The sequence below is a fragment of the Phycodurus eques genome, chromosome 7 (genome assembly GCF_024500275.1).
Source record: "Phycodurus eques isolate BA_2022a chromosome 7, UOR_Pequ_1.1, whole genome shotgun sequence".
NCBI classification, from domain to species: domain Eukaryota; kingdom Metazoa; phylum Chordata; class Actinopteri; order Syngnathiformes; family Syngnathidae; genus Phycodurus; species Phycodurus eques.
Window position 1 is genome coordinate 7,014,862 of NC_084531.1, and position 17,622 is coordinate 7,032,483.

General features: G+C 40.9%; 1 protein-coding gene across 1 annotated transcript; it reads right to left on the bottom strand.

The window, feature by feature from the left end:
- Positions 1 to 3,796: 3,796 nt before the first annotated feature.
- On the bottom strand, positions 3,797 to 16,573 carry fbxo46 (F-box protein 46). The gene is made up of 3 exons (XM_061682277.1): positions 16,168 to 16,573; positions 7,453 to 8,076; positions 3,797 to 7,368 (listed from the first exon to the last, which is right to left on the bottom strand). Exons 2-3 carry the CDS (start codon positions 7,930 to 7,932, stop codon positions 5,539 to 5,541), a joined length of 2,310 nt encoding a protein of 769 aa, XP_061538261.1. The 5' UTR covers positions 7,933 to 8,076; positions 16,168 to 16,573; the 3' UTR covers positions 3,797 to 5,538.
- Between the last annotated feature and the right edge of the window lie 1,049 nt (positions 16,574 to 17,622).

The window sequence follows — 17,622 nt, forward strand, 5'->3', positions numbered from 1 at the left end:
TTGAGTGATTTGTTGAAAGGTTCTCTTAGCTGGATAGGACTCTAGAAAGACCATTAGAATGTTCGAAGTTACCAGGGGTGACCGAATGGTGCAAAATATTAAATTTGCTCAAAATGTATTTTAAAATCTAAAAAAATATACATTGAAAATGGAAAAATAAATATATGTAACTACAGTCATCTGTCACTGTGTCCTAGCCAGAAGATAACCATTCAACAAATAAAAATTGTAATACTTCTCTGATGTCTCTTCAAACAGCATCATGTTTTTTATGGACAGATTTTTGGGGGATCGAGCTTGTCGTGCATTGTGCCAGTACGTAATATAGTGGCCACTGTTTACTCTGATAGAGGCGTGCCAAAGGAAGTCTCTCGAACAAGTTAGTTATTGAAACGAGTGCACTTGTTTGAGCAGAGATTTGGATTTATGCTCTTAAATGTACTCAACTTCTGGGGAGATTTTGGCTTGTACTGTATTTTCTGAGTTGCAGTGACCCTCTTTCAACAAAATTAAAGAGGATAGGCTTGTTTAAACAAATCTTTGAAACAGCACACTGAGGTTTTTGAATTGAAATTGTCTGTTTCAGTGTGCTGTTGCTGTGTGTGAAAATGAGGGGGTTTCTGTGCTGAGGTGTAAATCTGCTAAACACAAGCCCTTTGCACTGCAATTGCACCCTGTATCCGTAAAGTAGATTTTTTATTATTTTTCTACCATCAATAAGTTTTGTAAAGTGCAATACAAATTATATGACTTTGTTGCTGGTATGTTTTGAATTGATTGTTAATTGCACTGCGATTGACTGGCGACCAGTTCAGTGTGGGTGTACCCCACCGCTTGCCCGAAGATAGCTGGGATAGGCTCCAGCACACCCGCAACCCGAGTGAGGATGAAGTGCATTATTGATTAAGTATTGAGACAAAACACAGTGTGTGATTATACTCACCAGGGTTGTGTCTAGTGTAATTACTGATATGGATGGAATGAAAACAGTCAAATCTGAGCTCTGCCACCTGGGGAAACCCATCCCCTCAGACCCCAATTGCTACATCTCACGGAAATGTTACAACCGCAGGCAGGATTCCTTCAGCCTCCTGAGGGATTTCGTATATATATACATATATATATATATATATACACACACACACATATATATGCACATGTATATATATATATACATATACATATATATACATACACATACATATATATATACATACACATATATATACACATACATATATATATACATACACATACATATATATATATATATATATATATATACATAAACATACATATATATATATATACATACATATACATATATATACATACATATACATACATATATATATACATACATACATATACATACATACATATATATACATATACATACATACATATATATATATATATACACACACATATACATACATATATATATATATATATATATACATATACATATATATATATATATATATATATATATATATATATATATATATATATACATATACATATATATACATATATATATGTATATATATATATACACATATATGTATATATATATATATACATATATATATATATATATACACATATATGTATATATATATATATACATATACATATATATATATATATATATATATATATATATATATATATATACACATATATGTATATATATATATATACATATACATATATATATATATATATATATATATATATATATATATATATATATACATATATATATATATAAAATGTTAAGTTATAAATAAACCCCAACCTATGATCCCAAAACAGTTTATCATTTCAAACTCATTTTACAGCAGTAGCCTAAAAGACATGGCTAACAGATTTTATTCATTTCAAACAAATACAGTGGTATGAGTAGGCCTACATGCACATGCAGCAAAGACTCACCGTAACCTCAACCAACACCCCAGCTAAACGTAGCTTCTCCCTGACATGCAAATATGTTAGCTGTAGCTCAGTTGCGCTGTATCGCTTCAACAATACTTCCTTTATACCAATTACTGCTATCCTATTAGCCAGGTCTTTGTCTTCTTGTTACAAAAACATCCCCTAGTGACATTCTTACTGTCTCACAGTTCAGAGGTTTGGGGTTCGAAACTGTGTTTCTGTCTGGTTCACACATTCATGCTGAATGGTAAGGAAGCTTGTTATTGCCGCACAATTATCCCACCGTAAAAACTGATCAGCCTCTACCTACCTCTGTCCTAGCTGCAAGACCTAAATAATGCCCTAATTTCAGCTTCACTTTACATTAATCATGCTTGTTTTAGTTTAAGTCCATTATAGTGGTGTATGAAGCCAACAAAAAAACTGTCACCAAACTAACTGATAACAGTAGGCTTATTTATTTATTTATTTTTAAAGCAGCGTACATTTTATAAGAAAATGCACAAAATGTATTTTCGATTGTCTCAAATGGGTCTCCAATATAATTACGTAAACTCTACTAAAATCTCCAGTGTCCTCTGACAGATCTAGAACTGTTGAACATCTCATGCTGGACCACCTCAAGAGCGTCACAGGTCCCCTGCTGGACCCCCTATAGTTTGCCTACCGAGTGAACAGGTCTGTGGATGACGCAGTCAACATGGGACTGCACTTCATCCGAGAACACCTCGACAGTGCAGGGACCTACGCAAGGATCGTGTTCGTGGACTTCAGCTCAGCGTTTCACACCATCATCCCTGAACTCCTTTCCTCCAAGCTTCTCCAGCTCAGCGTCTCACCTGCCATCTGCAAGTGGATTTACAGCTTCCTGACAGGCAGGACACAGCAGGTGAGGCTGGGGGAGACCACCTCATCTCCACGCAGCATCAGCACTGGGGCGCCCCAAGGTTGTGTCCTCTCTCCGCTGCTCTTCTCTCTACACGAACGACTGCACCTCAACGCACCCGGCTGTCAAACTCCTGAAATTTGCAGATGACGCCACTGTCATCGGCCTCATCGAGGGCGGTGACGAGTCTGCATATCGGCAGGAAGTGGAGCGGCTGGAGCTGTGGTGCGGCCGACACAACCTGGAGCTGAACACGCTAAAGACTGTAGAGAAGTGATCGTGGAGTTCAGGAATCATCCTTTGCCACTACGCTGCACTATTTGCCTATCTGTTGTTGACCAATACTGGCCACTAATGCCATAGCATCTGCACCACTTGCACACTGACTGAGGAGTATCTGCAACATTTGCACAATCAACATTGTCCCAGATTATCACACTAGTCACTTTAAACTGCATACATTCCTTGAAGTCTCAGCGCCCTTTGCACAATGGTCATTGGACCGGACTATTGCTATATTAGTCATTCAAACTGCTCTAAGTGCTAGAGGACTCTGCATCTTTTTGCACAATTGTGTTTAAAAAAAAAAAAAAAAAAAAAAAAAAATTCTAAATTGTTCCAGCATTACCAGATAACTAGCAACCCTTTATTGCTCAGTGACTGTTTTTGTCAATGTGTTGACAAAAACAATCTCAAAAGTGTTCTGTCAATTGACAAGTCTGTTGTCATACAAGAGCGGCTCCAACTACCGGAGACAAATTCTTTGCGTTTTTTGGACATACTTGGCAAATAAAGATGATTCTGATGTTCTGATGATTGGAGCGTCATACTCCAATATAATCTTTAAAACCATGTCCTAACTAAATCTGAAATACAATTCAAGTAACTTGTTAAATAGTTGCACGAAGCATTAAGCCAGTTCTCGAGGCCACACCAACCAAGCAGTAACATATATAAAAGGTATTTATATATTATTCCATTTACAGTACAGCACTGCATTACATTGATTCAGTGACATTCTTTGTCAGCTATTTACTTCATAGTACATTACAGTTCTGACATTGCAACAAATTTTATCCAATTGTATGTCTGTAGTCATTAGTTCCACGTCTGTGTATACATTAAATACAACAGAACCCAGGTAAATGTTTGATTTCCAGTTTTAATCATCACTTCTTTTATATTTAAGCCAATATTTCCCAGTAGAGTTGTACATATCTGGAAACGACAGGTCTCTCCCATGTCTACCCAACCATTGTCCCACCTTCATGCAGTTTCAGCATCACTATAATGTCCAGTCAGTCAGCTTGTTGGGATGGGGTGGTCAAAAAGCAGGGGGGGGGAGAAGCTGAAGGAAGAGCAGAGTACTATTTTCATTTGAAGAGTCTATCAGGCCTCTTAAAAAAAGTGTACGGTGCAACACCCAATACTCTTGACCGTCTGTGAGGTATCTCATGCCTCAATTTCCTGCAGGGGAATAGAGGTAGGGGGAATTTAAGGCTGGAGGCTGGTGTAGAGTTTCTGCGGTCTGTGATAGTTGCTTTAACAATCAGAGCATTGGTGGCGTTGGCCAACACTACCATCTACTGAGTTGGAGGACGGAGGAGGAAAAACAAAATGTAAAAAATGGGCAAGTTAAACAATGATTAGGTAAAACACGAAAGCATTCTTTGTGACGTAGGAAGTGGGACCAGTTTATAAAGGGGAGCACAGTTTAATACAATAGAACACCAAACATTCTTAGACACCCCAACAAGCCATCCCCCATAAAAAAGGCAAACAAGCAAGTCAGTCAAATCAAAAATATTTCTCTTTTTTTATCCCATTGATCTTAATCTATACATGATATCTCCCAGAAGTAGTAATTTGTTTCACCTGTTTAAGGTCAACTAAAGTAGGGTCCAATATGGAGAGGAGGAGTGGGGGGGACGACCAAAGTATGCGAGACTGTATCAACCAATGGTATGGCTATTTCAGAAATAACGTCAGTGACACAGCCAATGGTTTCAGCAGCATTATCAGGGGACCGACATAATAAATACAGCACATTCAGAGAAACAGAAATGCATGGTACAGGACAGATCTTAAAGTTTGGAATATCAAGTTTGCCTCATACAATCACATCTCGATCGAAACTGAACATTCCACACTGAATAGTTTGGCATGTTGGATTCAGTACAGTTCACTTATTGAATCAACTGCACTGAGCCCAATGAGCGTATGGAAGTTTGTGGTGTAACACAGAACGTAGACCAAGTCTTGAGAATATAACCAGGCTCTAGGGCATTACATTTCTATTTGTCACTTAATGCTAATCTCAATCAAATACACTGCAAAGTTGTCACAGGAAATGTCTGACAACCTCCGATGTATGGAGTTGACTAGTATCCAGACACGCAAGAGGCATGAGAACAGGGCAAACAGACAGCAGCGAGACGAGACCCCAGCGCTGGTAGGCACACTTGAAAAAGTGCCTCTCTGGAGTACAGTGGAAGGAGAAAAATTCTGTAGGACTTGACAAAAAAAAAGGCATGAAGTGACACCTCTTTCCTCCTTTACTGCTCAACTTAACGTTGAGAGCAACTACTCGACGAGGTGGAATAAAGAATGTCATGGAGTGATTTATTTTTTTCATCCTTTTCCATGCTCATCCTTTGAGTAGAAATGATGCAAGACAAGTAGAAGAGATGAGAGGCAATATTTTTCCTCTTCTACCTGGCCTCTTCCCGTCGGATCTCCCTCTTGGATCGGATGGTCTGAGACCCATCAGCAGGCTGCTGGACCCAGTTATTATCATGAAGCCCAACACGGCATCCCGGTGTGTCCTTGTCTGTACGTCGGCAACACATCCAGTAGGAACGTCCATAAGGCAGGTCATGGTGGTAAGGTTTAGGGTGCCATCGGCACAACGAAACATCCCCACGCTCATACTGGCGTTTACACTGCTTACAGGGGTCATCTCGATAAAGAGGGTCTTGATTCCAACGAGAGTCGACAGCTCGCACTCCGTAGGTCTCGATCAGCACCTTAAAGTAGTGGCAGGTGCACTTGAGGGCTGCCAAGGAGCGTGTAGGCAGGTAACTAAAGATATTGACCATTATGTGGTCGGGGAGCAGCAGCATGTACTGGCGAGGTTCAAGCAAGCGCTGAATCTGAAAGCGGATTTCTAGAAAATCATGGGAAACGTGGCGGTAGAGGCGACACAGCGATGGGTCTGAACAGTCTTCCCCAACATTGGCTAGGGGAGAGTCTGGTCGAGGTGCATGCTCTCCTGAGCACATAACCCCTGCTCCTGGGCTGCTGCTGTTGGCACAGTCCAGAGAGCATAATCCTGATCCTCTGCCAGTACTTGTTGGGTTTGATTCCTCCTCTGCCACTCGTGGGGGTGGAAAGAAAAAGAGCTGTCCTGGAGGAGGATCCTCTGATGAGTGGTCAGTAGAGCTGGGTACACCCCCAACACTTCCTCCCCCACCAGGCATGGCAAAACACACAGTCTCCTCCTGAACATTCTCTGTACTGTCCTTGCCATAAAACACACATTGGTCCACAGCACCTGTCACCACAACCTCCACATGAAATCCCGTCACTCGCTCCCTACCCACACCCACAGATATTTTCTCCCCAGAAGAAGGCTCCTGGGTTGTTTCTGGGCTGCCACAGGTCTGCCTGTCAGAGTGATGAAGGTCTCCGTCTGGTTTGGGGGCAGCAGTCGTGGCAGCAAGCAGCAGGCTACTGGGGTCTCTCGAAGAGGGGCTGACAAGCTGGTAGAGGTCACAGGTAATTTTTTCTTTAGATCTGGCTGCCGCTTGACTACTCCCACCTCCACAACTCATAAACATACAGCGTGACCGGCCTGCTGGCTCCAGCTGAGAACATGGGTCCAGATTTGATACTCTGAAAGCTATTCTCACCTCACCGTGGCTGTGGTTGGGTGGTGGTGAAGGTGCTACGTGAGTGGATTCTGCTCCTCTTCGCAGATCTCTGTCTCGGTTAGAAAATCCTATAGATGAACCAGCGCCCACATGGAGGCGATTCTCCAGATTCTGAGACTCAAAGTGTGCGATGGCCTGTGCAACTCGGCATGACTCTTGCTGCTCCTCCAGCTCCTGGTCCGTGTGAATGGGAGATGGTAATTCCTTGACTTCTTTGGAAGGTTGGCCTTTCGAACTGTCAGACACAAAGGCCACATGAGCGGGGTCTGATTCTGTTCCCGGAAGTAGTGTGTGCTGGTGAGGCGTAAGGACCTGCTCATGACTGGTATCAGAGGGCTGGTACTGGTTTCCATGAACAGCCACAATATTCCGGAGGGCCATTGCTGTCCTCTGCTCAACCAAGGCGACCATCTGAGCCACTGACAGCAGGTCGGTCTCATTCGCCCCATCGACTGCTGGATGACCAAGGCTAGGAGGTGCATTAGGTGCTTCAGAGGAACCATGGCTGAGGTGCGTTTCCGAGGCATGCACACGGTTCGGTGGGTCATAGGATGAGCATCTTCTTCGCCTCTTTGCTTTACTACAGTCAGTTGCCCAATTACCTTTAACCTGTAATGAGAAAAAAACATACTTCTGAGAAAACTACAAAATATCTTGAAATAAAAGCACGCAAAATTTAGTTTTACAGCTTACCTTCATGGCGCTTGGTCTGGATTGGCCTGCCCCACTAAACTGGTGTGCCACAAAAAAGGCAATCTTCTCTTTCGTGTTTCCTGGTTTAATGACATACCAGGTATCCAACAGCACTCGACCATCTTCCATTTGGGTCCCAGATGACGGGAGGGGTGAAGTGGATGATGTGGGCACAGTGGGCTGGCTTTGCATCAGGGAACTAGAGTTAAGTTCAGGTTCAGGTGGTGTGTTCTCAGAGCCCACATCCTCCACCTTTACATTGTCCTCCTGCACACCCACTAGAACCCCTCCATCTTCTGCTCCATCTCCCGCCCTCCTGGTACCAGGAGGGGGCTCACCCTTGCAGAGGGAGGAAGACCCTGCCCCGCCTACGGCTATAACATTGCCCCCTAAGCCAGGACTCCTAGCTTTGTTCTGTGAGTAGGTGCCAAAGGGGCGTGGGCACCACAAACGGATGTGGGAGAACGTGTCTCGGTCCATCAGGATGCGTACCTCTGGAACATTCCAGCAGCTATGCCGGCCTGCAGGCACCCACAACCAGTGCACTCATGGTCAGATTCCTATCCCAGTGCCGACCTATAGGGCACCGTAGCCGCAGAGCTACCCTATGATCAGGCATGCAACCTGCATTAAAAGGACAGTCAGAGGTTCAAAGGGAATAGTACAAGCAGGGAGAATGAGGTTGAGAGGAAAGAGAATAAGAGCATAATGATTAAAGCCATAAAGATCAATATTTCAACAGATAGAAAGCTCATTCATATAAAAAAACAATTCAGACAGGGCATTTTTCATGTTCAGTGAAACTCAATTAGCAATCACATTCCATCCCAGTATCTAGCCCTCTTAATCAAATCAAAAGGGATTCCACTTCAGGTTTGGTGTCTGCATCCAGCAGATGAGATGCAACCAAGAGAAACAAAATGGACTCTCCTTTCCTGAATCTCTGTGGTTCAAATAGGACTTGCTTAATAGACTGCAACACTGGGATCATGCAGGCATATGCTAGACCTATTTTTAGAAAAGATTCAATGGGGGTAGGACAGTAGTGAAACTGCTACAGTCTCTTTATCCTATCCCCTTGATTCTAACAATGCTCCTGGCCAAGTGCACCCAAAATGCTTTCCTTCCACAGCAATGGCAGTTTTTGGGGCGGTCAAGCATGCTCACGCACACTTAAAAGAACACAGGAGACTTATGGCAATGAGTTTGGCTCACTGCAAAAGACTCTCTGCTGCTAAAAAAAACAGCTTAAAGCCACATTTACTGTACAGATCATGCAACAACCACAGCTACACTTGATGAAAAAATAAACAACTCTACTAGAACACTGACTTAACCCTTGAAATTGAGCGGACAGACGTGTGAGTCAAAGATGCTTAGTGGCATTTAAAAGAAGACTAAGGAGGTTGAGAACTGGGTGAAATTTTTTTTATACCAATTTAACTTTTGTCTGTACAGTGTTCTACACGTGTGCAGGTCCAAACATGTAACGACTTCAGTGAGAATGTCATAAAAGACCGATTGTGTTCCTTTCATAAGCTTGTCCTCTTAAAATTTATTTCAATGTTCAAGTCTGCATTTAAAATTGCAGTGTAAGTATTAATGTTTAGCATTAACCGAAGTGCCCATCCCTGAAACCGAAGTGCCCATCCCTGAAATTGGAATCAATGATTGTTCTAGAGCTCCTGAAATTCACAAATATACTGTATTCAAAATGTATTTTCACATTCTCTAAAGCTGCGCATGTACAGTTTGACTAAACCCGTGTTATGAAGATTGTTGCTGCATGTGTTCTTCTGTCTCTTTCAGTTATCGGCACAGATGAATGTACTGAACATAGTTAAGAGATATATACTGCTTTGTTGTTTGCTTTGCTGATACGAGTCCCCACATGGCAGAAGAGTCTTCATCCTGATTCATTTCAGTCAGCAACAGTTTGAAACACAAGCTACCAACATCTCCAGCACTTTAGTGGAACAGTGATGACCCTAATGCATGGTGTGAGCTGTCAAGTCGTAGCGCTCGCAAAAACCTGACTCTGTCAGTCAGTCAAACACCTTTGTTGTACTATAAATCTCAAAAGGTCCATTATATCAGTACAAATCATCAACTGAATATACACTAAACTTCCCTTTATCGCAGGGGATATGTTCCAAACCCACAAGTTTTTTTCTTCAGGTTTTACGCCTCCCACATGCTTTTAACACATTTAAACTTATCAAAACATTGTAAACATATTTGACAAACAAATTGCAAGCATAAAATATTGAAATTACTATGTATTGTAGTGTCTCTGTACATGCATGTACAAGAAGCAGGGCCCGGCAGGGTTGCATGTGATCTGTGCACTAGCGATGGAACAATATCTATATCTCAAGCTTCGGTTTTATCACAGTATTGAAGTGGCACTAACCAGAAACCAGTGTTGTGTTTCTAAATACATTAAATATGTTTGAAGTGCTGAAAACATATGCAGACAACAAGATGAATTGTTGAGATATAGCATATAGGTAAGCATCTTTTTCACCATTTGAATTTTCCTGACTTTGTAGGTGGGGCTAAAACACATCCACGTGTCGTCACGGTGCTGGGGCCTATACTTTCTAGCGCAAATTCCCATCCCCCACTATAAGGAAAAAGTGATGTTGTTTCGTTTGGCTATGCTGCTCAGTTGAGTAAGCTTCCATAACAAGGCCCATTTACCACTCCAGCGTGCAGTTAGCAAGCTAACGATGGCTACACCCCGAAAAAGTGTCTTCCCTGGACACCTCAATTTACAGAACAGCTCGGTGATGTTATTTAAGCTCCCAAAAAATGAGGAAATATAAAAGCGATGGACTGACTTCTTGAAGACACGCAGATATTGAGCTGAACATCAACCCCAACACCAGTGCCCATTTTACGATGGATATTTTTGTAAACTTTCACCAGAGACATGGCTTTGTGGGTGACTTGATATGAGTGAAAGGGACAGTGCCTACTGTCTAACAACCTGGGCTTCCTCCTACCATCCCGCTGTCGTCAGGTGCCGTGTTCGGCTGTGACATTATGCCACCAACAACGAGGGTAAGTTGATTTGTGTGCTTATTTTTTTCTAATTATAGTCCACAATAACCATTCAATTTTGAAGTTGAACCTCCTAACGTGATTTTACATCAGATAAGCTATCACCCCCTCAGTACAGTGGGTACGGAAAGTATTCAGACCCCCTTAAATTTTTTACTGTGATAATGCAGCCATTTATTAAAATCATTTAAGTAATTTTTTTCCTCAATGTACACAGAGAACCCCATATTGACAGAAAAAAACGGAATTGTTGAATTTTTTGCAGATTTATAAGTAAAAGATAAAAAAGAAAAACTGAAATATCACACCGGCATAAGTATTCAGACCCTTTGCTGTGACACTCCTATATTTAACTCGGGGTGCTGTCCATTTCTTCCAATCATCTTTGAGATGGTTCTACACCTTCATTGGAGTCCAGCTGTGTTTGATTATACTGATTAGACTTGATTAGGAAAGCCACACACCTGTCTATATAAGACCTTACAGCTCACAGTGCATGTCAGAGCAAATGAGAATCATGACGTCAAAGGAACTGCCTGAAGAGCTCAGAGACAGAATTGTAGCAAGGCACAGATCTGGCCAAGGTTACAAAAAATATTCTGCTGCATTTAAGGTTCCTAAGAGCACAGTAGCCTCCATAATCCTTAAATGGAAGACGTTTGGGATGACCAGAACCCTCCCTAGAGGGCTTTCCATACCCACTGTATATCCGACATGAGTGCAACATGGACGCTCCGACCTATGTCATCCTTCGGCAACAAACGTCAATTGTTTGACAAAACAGACATGTGACAAAAGAAAACCGCAGATAAAGGAGCAGAATACAGTCAGTGGCGAAATGAAGATGCTTTAGAACTATGGGGAGAGATTTGTCTCAAAATTATTATTATTTACACACGATTTACGTGTTTTTAAGATACACAAATACATTCGTGATTTACACGTTCAGATCTAAATACATCCACGATTTACTTAGTTATTCAGATCCACAACCATATCCATGATTTACACACGTGTTATTAATGTGTGTGCATTCATCATGACTTATTTGTAAATAGTCAGTTCTGCTTGCGAATTGTTGGTGAGTTTCTGGATCAGCAGGCACCCACATTTATGTTTGAGACCAACATAACGCAGTTTTCAAGATATTCACACAGACAAGTTGAGAATATTCACACTTGTGGGGAGGCCCGTCCCTCAATCCGCTAGGTGGGCGCATTGATAGAAAACAGTCTGTGTCCAGGAGATTTATTCGCACTGACATATTCGGAGTGTTTTAGCAAAGAAGCGTGCGCAAATATTGCCACATGAAGATGTGCCACACTGATAGACTCCTACACAAAAAGACAGTGCTGTAATAAAAGCCAAAGGTGCCGCAACAAAAGTATTAGTTTGAGTGTGTGCATATTTATGCAGCCATGTTATTATTTTTTTACCCCTGAAGATTTCAGTTTTTTTTTTTTTTTTTCTTCATACAGAAAAACATTTAGTTACACTGCTCAAGTACATGTTGATGTACAAATAAATTTTTTTTTAATTTGCCTCATTTCTTAGCTTTTTTATTTTGTAATCCAACTTGAGCCAGGCCCATCTCCACCTGAATTGACTAAAATATGTCTGTTTCACTCAATTTTTCACTATTACCAACTTCAAACGCTAATCCCAAATGTATTCTCCAGGAAAATATTACGTACAGTATTTTTCTGTTTTTATTGGCCATTTCTGAATTTGAAGTTAGTTCAATCTGTGTTGTGACATAATCGCTAACATCGCTCCGTCGCTTAAGACATTTAACATTAACATTCGTAAACTTATTACATAATTGTAGGTGCGTTTCCTAATTAATACAAGATGTACTAGCAGATCAACTCTTGTCGCCAATGTATTTTGTGCTTCCGCTGGGACCACAACCAGGACCACGACCCGCAGCACCTCAAAGCGAAAATACAAAAAAAACAGTGCCACATATACGACATTGGCTGATCTGATGAGCATAAATGTTGCTTAAATGTAAGAGTAGCAATAGAGGATGTCCGCTCCAGAGGTGGGTAGAGTAGCCAAATATTGTACTCAAGTAAGAGTACCGTTACTAGAAAATAATGTGACTCAAGTAAAAGTAAAAAATAGTCCTCCAAAAAATTACTTAAGATAAAAGGTACACTGTGAAACAATTACTCAAATACTGAGAAAATAGTATCTTTGATTTCTTTTTAACCACAGCATGAACATCAATAAAATAAAAAAATAAAATCTGAATGTGCAAATTCTGATACTGCTGTGTGTGCGTGCCCGTGTGCACAGCCAAAACTACATCTGAAATTTACTGCAATGTGTTTTCTCAAGTTATACGTGGGCTGAAATATCTACGTTTGGGCAGACACTACCAGACATACACGACAATACATGAAAGCTGTTGTTTTTGTTCGTCTAAATTTTAAAACCAGTTGCCTTCATGGTAATGACGACTTTCCCAACATGGTGGCCACACGGTCACGACGATCAGCCGGGCTGCCGTATCTAGTGCTAATACCTATGCCCGGGAAGCCCAATAGAAGGCGACGTGTGCTGTCATGTGACTTTCTTGTGTCATTTGATTGGTGAATTAGACTTCTACGTCACTAGTGCTTAAATTGGATTGGAGCAAACCGCACCCAATGAGTAAGTTGAAGTCACAGTCTCGCGCATGAAAAAGTTGATAAGCAATAATTGATAAATAAAAGTAGCGAGCAACATTTAGATCATTGTAACGGCGTAAAAGTACCCTTACTTCTTAACAGCGGAAGTGGCTGAAGTGTTTTTTTTCTGGTCTCGTCAACTCCTGTGACTTATCCAATGCAGGTCCCGACCGAACGCACAGGCGGAACCTCAGGCCGCCACGGACTAATATTCAGAAATTACATCCGTGTCTGGCTGGTGAATGTGTGGACTGGATCTAGATACCAGCGTTCAAGGAGTACGAAACGGCCTATGACGACAGCAACGTCGAAAGGAAAAAAAAACTCAATCGGATCTATACGATTCACATAAATGGCCTATTTTGATTTCAAAACGCCGAATTTCGCCAAAAGGCGACAGACAGATTTGCATGTATGAAATATGAGTGTAAATGGTTGTTTGTCTATGTGATCTGCAACTGGCTGGAGACCAGTTTAAGGTGTACCCCGCCTCTTGCCCCAAATCAGCTGGGAAAGGCTTCAGCTCACCCGTGACCGTAATGTGGATAAGCCGTATATAAAATGAATAGATCGATAAAGAAACATAGCTTCGTAAAATGTTTTTTTATTTGCCGTTTAACTACACAACTTTAACAGAACACGAGACAACAAACAATCTCATGATGTTAAAAAGTCAGTATCATCATAAAGTGGAGATAAATCGCATGGTCTATTCACTATTGCCATCAATGTTCAGCACACCATAAACTGATTAACCACAGCAGCCTGAGTACCAAGCTACATTAAACTTCATTGCTTCATTTGAAACACTTCCTGAAAAAGAAGGTTTGGGTTTAAGCTTTCTGCATCGAACTAATCCTCCAAATCCTGGCCAAGCTCAGAAGCAGCCAGCAACACTTCAGAACTGGGAGCTTGGGGACATTAAAACTGTACATGTACTATCTGGAAAATAGTTTGGTGACCTGAAATACACAAATGTAAAACGTGGGCTTAAATTTAAGGACGTGTAGAATATTGTTTACAAGAACATCCTCCTGAAGCAGCTTTGAATTGTTCGTTACCAAACATGGACATTTAATGCACACAGTTTTATGAATACAACCCAATACACAGTAATGAACTGTGTGCAAATTCTGACTCCCTTCTGTTTTGAAAAATGTGCATTTAAAAAAATATCTTTGCATACCAACAAATAGCAGTGCTTTGCTTTCACCAGGGCAATAGATCATTATCGTAGTTTAGTTGCAGCGCTTGCCACACCAGGTTTGCCTCTTGCTCCTCCATATTATTTTATATTGTGAATATATGAATATGAAGACAGAAAATGTTTAATGATGAGTATACCTCAATGTAAAGCTGCACTAAGGTCTACATATGTTCATGTACAACCTTGATATAACTGACCCCTATAAAAAAAGATATAGGATAAAATGGACCGTCGAGATTGAAGAATGTGTCCAAAAATAGTTTGTCACTTTATCTGCCATTGACAAAGTCTGTTAGTTCCAGAATTGGCCGCTGTTGTTTACTGGCGCGCAATGCAGGCAGAGAATGGGAGAAGGGGTATTTCCGGGTCACAGATATACAAAAAAGAGCAAAGACCAAAAGACCTGCCTACTGTACATAGACTCGCAGCGAGAGAAAGCGGCATGGAGGCAGTGTTAACGCTGAAGAACACACACACACACACCTCTGGAGTCTGGACCATGCTATTTTTGGTAGAGTAACAGTTTTTTTTGTCATGCCATTCACCTTTGGCAACAGATTTAGAACTAGGAAGGACACCAATTCCTCGTGATTCATGAAAGTGACTTGCCTATGATGAGTACTGTACATCAACAATTATATAATTGGTCACCATGACCAAGCAGACTGACATGGTAAGTTTGGATAAAAGATGAAACTTTCAAACATTTTCTCATCTTTTTATATTTATTTACAATAACTTTGTACTGTACTGGGCGTTTTAGGTGCTTCACTGTAACGGACGATCGGCTATATCGGTCGACCCCCCCTGCCCCTATTAGTCCGTTCTCTCGAGATTCCACTGTAGTCAATCGTGCCACTGTTGCAAGGTGTCAACCAGGATATATAGCTGAGTGCATTGTTCAGAGTAGTCATCAGCCCAGCCAACATAGACAACAGACAAGTTGAAAGGTCTGCAGGGCAGTTCCTCCGTGTCTTGGAAAGGTTATACGCCTCAGTGACACAATTACAAGTTAGACTTTGATTTGTCAATCACTGTACCAAACCACACTCGATTACTTAAAAGGCGGACAGCAAATCATACACTTATCTGTTTAAATCCAATCAGCCTTCCCAAACAATATGCCCTACTAGTTGACCATTCAATATAGCATTGCAGAAACTCATCTCTCTTTTGTAAGGCTCATAGATTTTCAAGAATAGTTTTAAATCCTCGGCATTTTCCAGGTGCTGGTTTTAATGTTATGATACGAACTACTATTGTATTCCGTAATAGATGACAGTGAATATCTCGTTGTCCATAGTCGAAGGCCGTGTGATCCATCTATAGTGTGTTTTAAACCACGCAATATACGGGTCACAGATATACAACAACGTCAACCCAACATTATAACAATAACAGATTGTTAATTGGATGGTTTTTATAATCGTACTAGTTTAAGAGCCCTAAAAAACAAACAGTAGCATTTCAACCCAATTTAAAAAGTCTAAAAATCTTATGTAGCGTCACAGGACCACGAATTTATTTTGTTAATTGCACACGACAAACTGTGTTTTCAGTTCCGTGTGTGCTAGAAATCGGATTTAAGGACGAAGTATGATACTACGATAGATGTCTACTTAAGCAAGTTAGCATACGGGAGGTTAGTAAGTAATAAGTAAATTGACGACTCACTACATTATTGCCAACTTGATATACCTACAAAGTGGCTAGCAAGCTAACAAGGTTTTAATTTTTTTTTTACAAAAATTAAACATAGCGTCTTACCTCAACAACGCTGGTCTTCAAAGTTCACAAGCAACAATCTTGGCTCTTACACTGTCGATGGAACTACTTTCCTCATAGTATCATAGTATTTCTTCTGGCCAAACCAGTTTGTGTGGAGAATTGCAGGTGACACGACTTCACGATCCGCGTCCACGTAGCTAAGCTAGCACACGCTCAGGCTAACATCGACAGCAGCTACTTTCTATTATCAACCTTCTTAAGCGGCCGCGTCTTCTATCGAGGCTTGTCAGTTCTCTGAACACAGCCGAGCTGACTGTTTACCTTGTTAGGACTCTCGACAGCCCCTCTCCTTCTATCTATTTAGAAGTGACACAAGCTTTTACGGTATGTGCGTTGGGATACCAAAATAATCAGTGTCAAAACGACAGAAGGGAGGAAGGCCATCTTGTTGACAAGCAGCTGCATAAGGCGGCCAGCCAATAGCAAACTAGAGTCGATGGTGTGCCCATATATGGCGTCTGCCCCCCCCATTGCCCTCCTCCCTTCTCTCCCCCCCTCACTCACTGGACAACACTGTCCAGTCTTAACAGAACAAGGTTACACGTATACACACAGCTGAACAGCTCACGAACAACATCACCCTGACTTTCTAATGACAGTTGCATCAAATGTTATTAACACACACACAATGTCCTATTAATATGCACTTGCCCGCGTTTATTGCTGAGCAATAATACTAATAATATTAGCTCTCATTACAATACTTATGGTATATTTCATGAATAAAATTCCCTGCACAGGAAGGCTAATGTACAGTAAATTGTTATTTGATATTATATTTATAATTGATGTGATAGATTTGTAGCGCCAGGAGTGTTGTGTGACAACACTCCTAATATGGAGTGTTGTCACTCACACACTCCATATACTAACCCTAACTCTCACACAAATCAAAAATGCAAAGTTTGCAGCAATGGGTTGAATTGAGTTGCAAAGAAAACTACAACATTTGGGGAGCAAAATTAAACGTGTACTTAAAATAACGCGTTGAAGCTCACACAATGTACACAAACTAAGTTTTGTCGTATAATCTGATTAGGTGTCATGTAAATAATTAACAAGAGCATAATTAATAACAGATAAACCTTTCATTTCCCTCACAGGATTAACAATCTATCTATCTTTATCTATCTATCTATCTATCTATCTATCTATCTATCTATCTATCTATCTATCTAGCTAGATCTATGGATGATTTAGATGTTTGTATACTAAACAATGTTTACTTCATGTAACATAAGTGAAAAGAATATCATTTCGGTAAATTATCCAAAAGACCTCAACAGCGACCTCTCATCTTGATCGACGTGCCCCGAGCACGTGCAAGGTTGGCGTCCAACTGCAACATCCCCTTAATTTCTATTGGTTCGTGTTATATTGTAGCCCCGCCTTCTATATATACTATTGGACAGACCGTCTGGGATAGCCACCCTA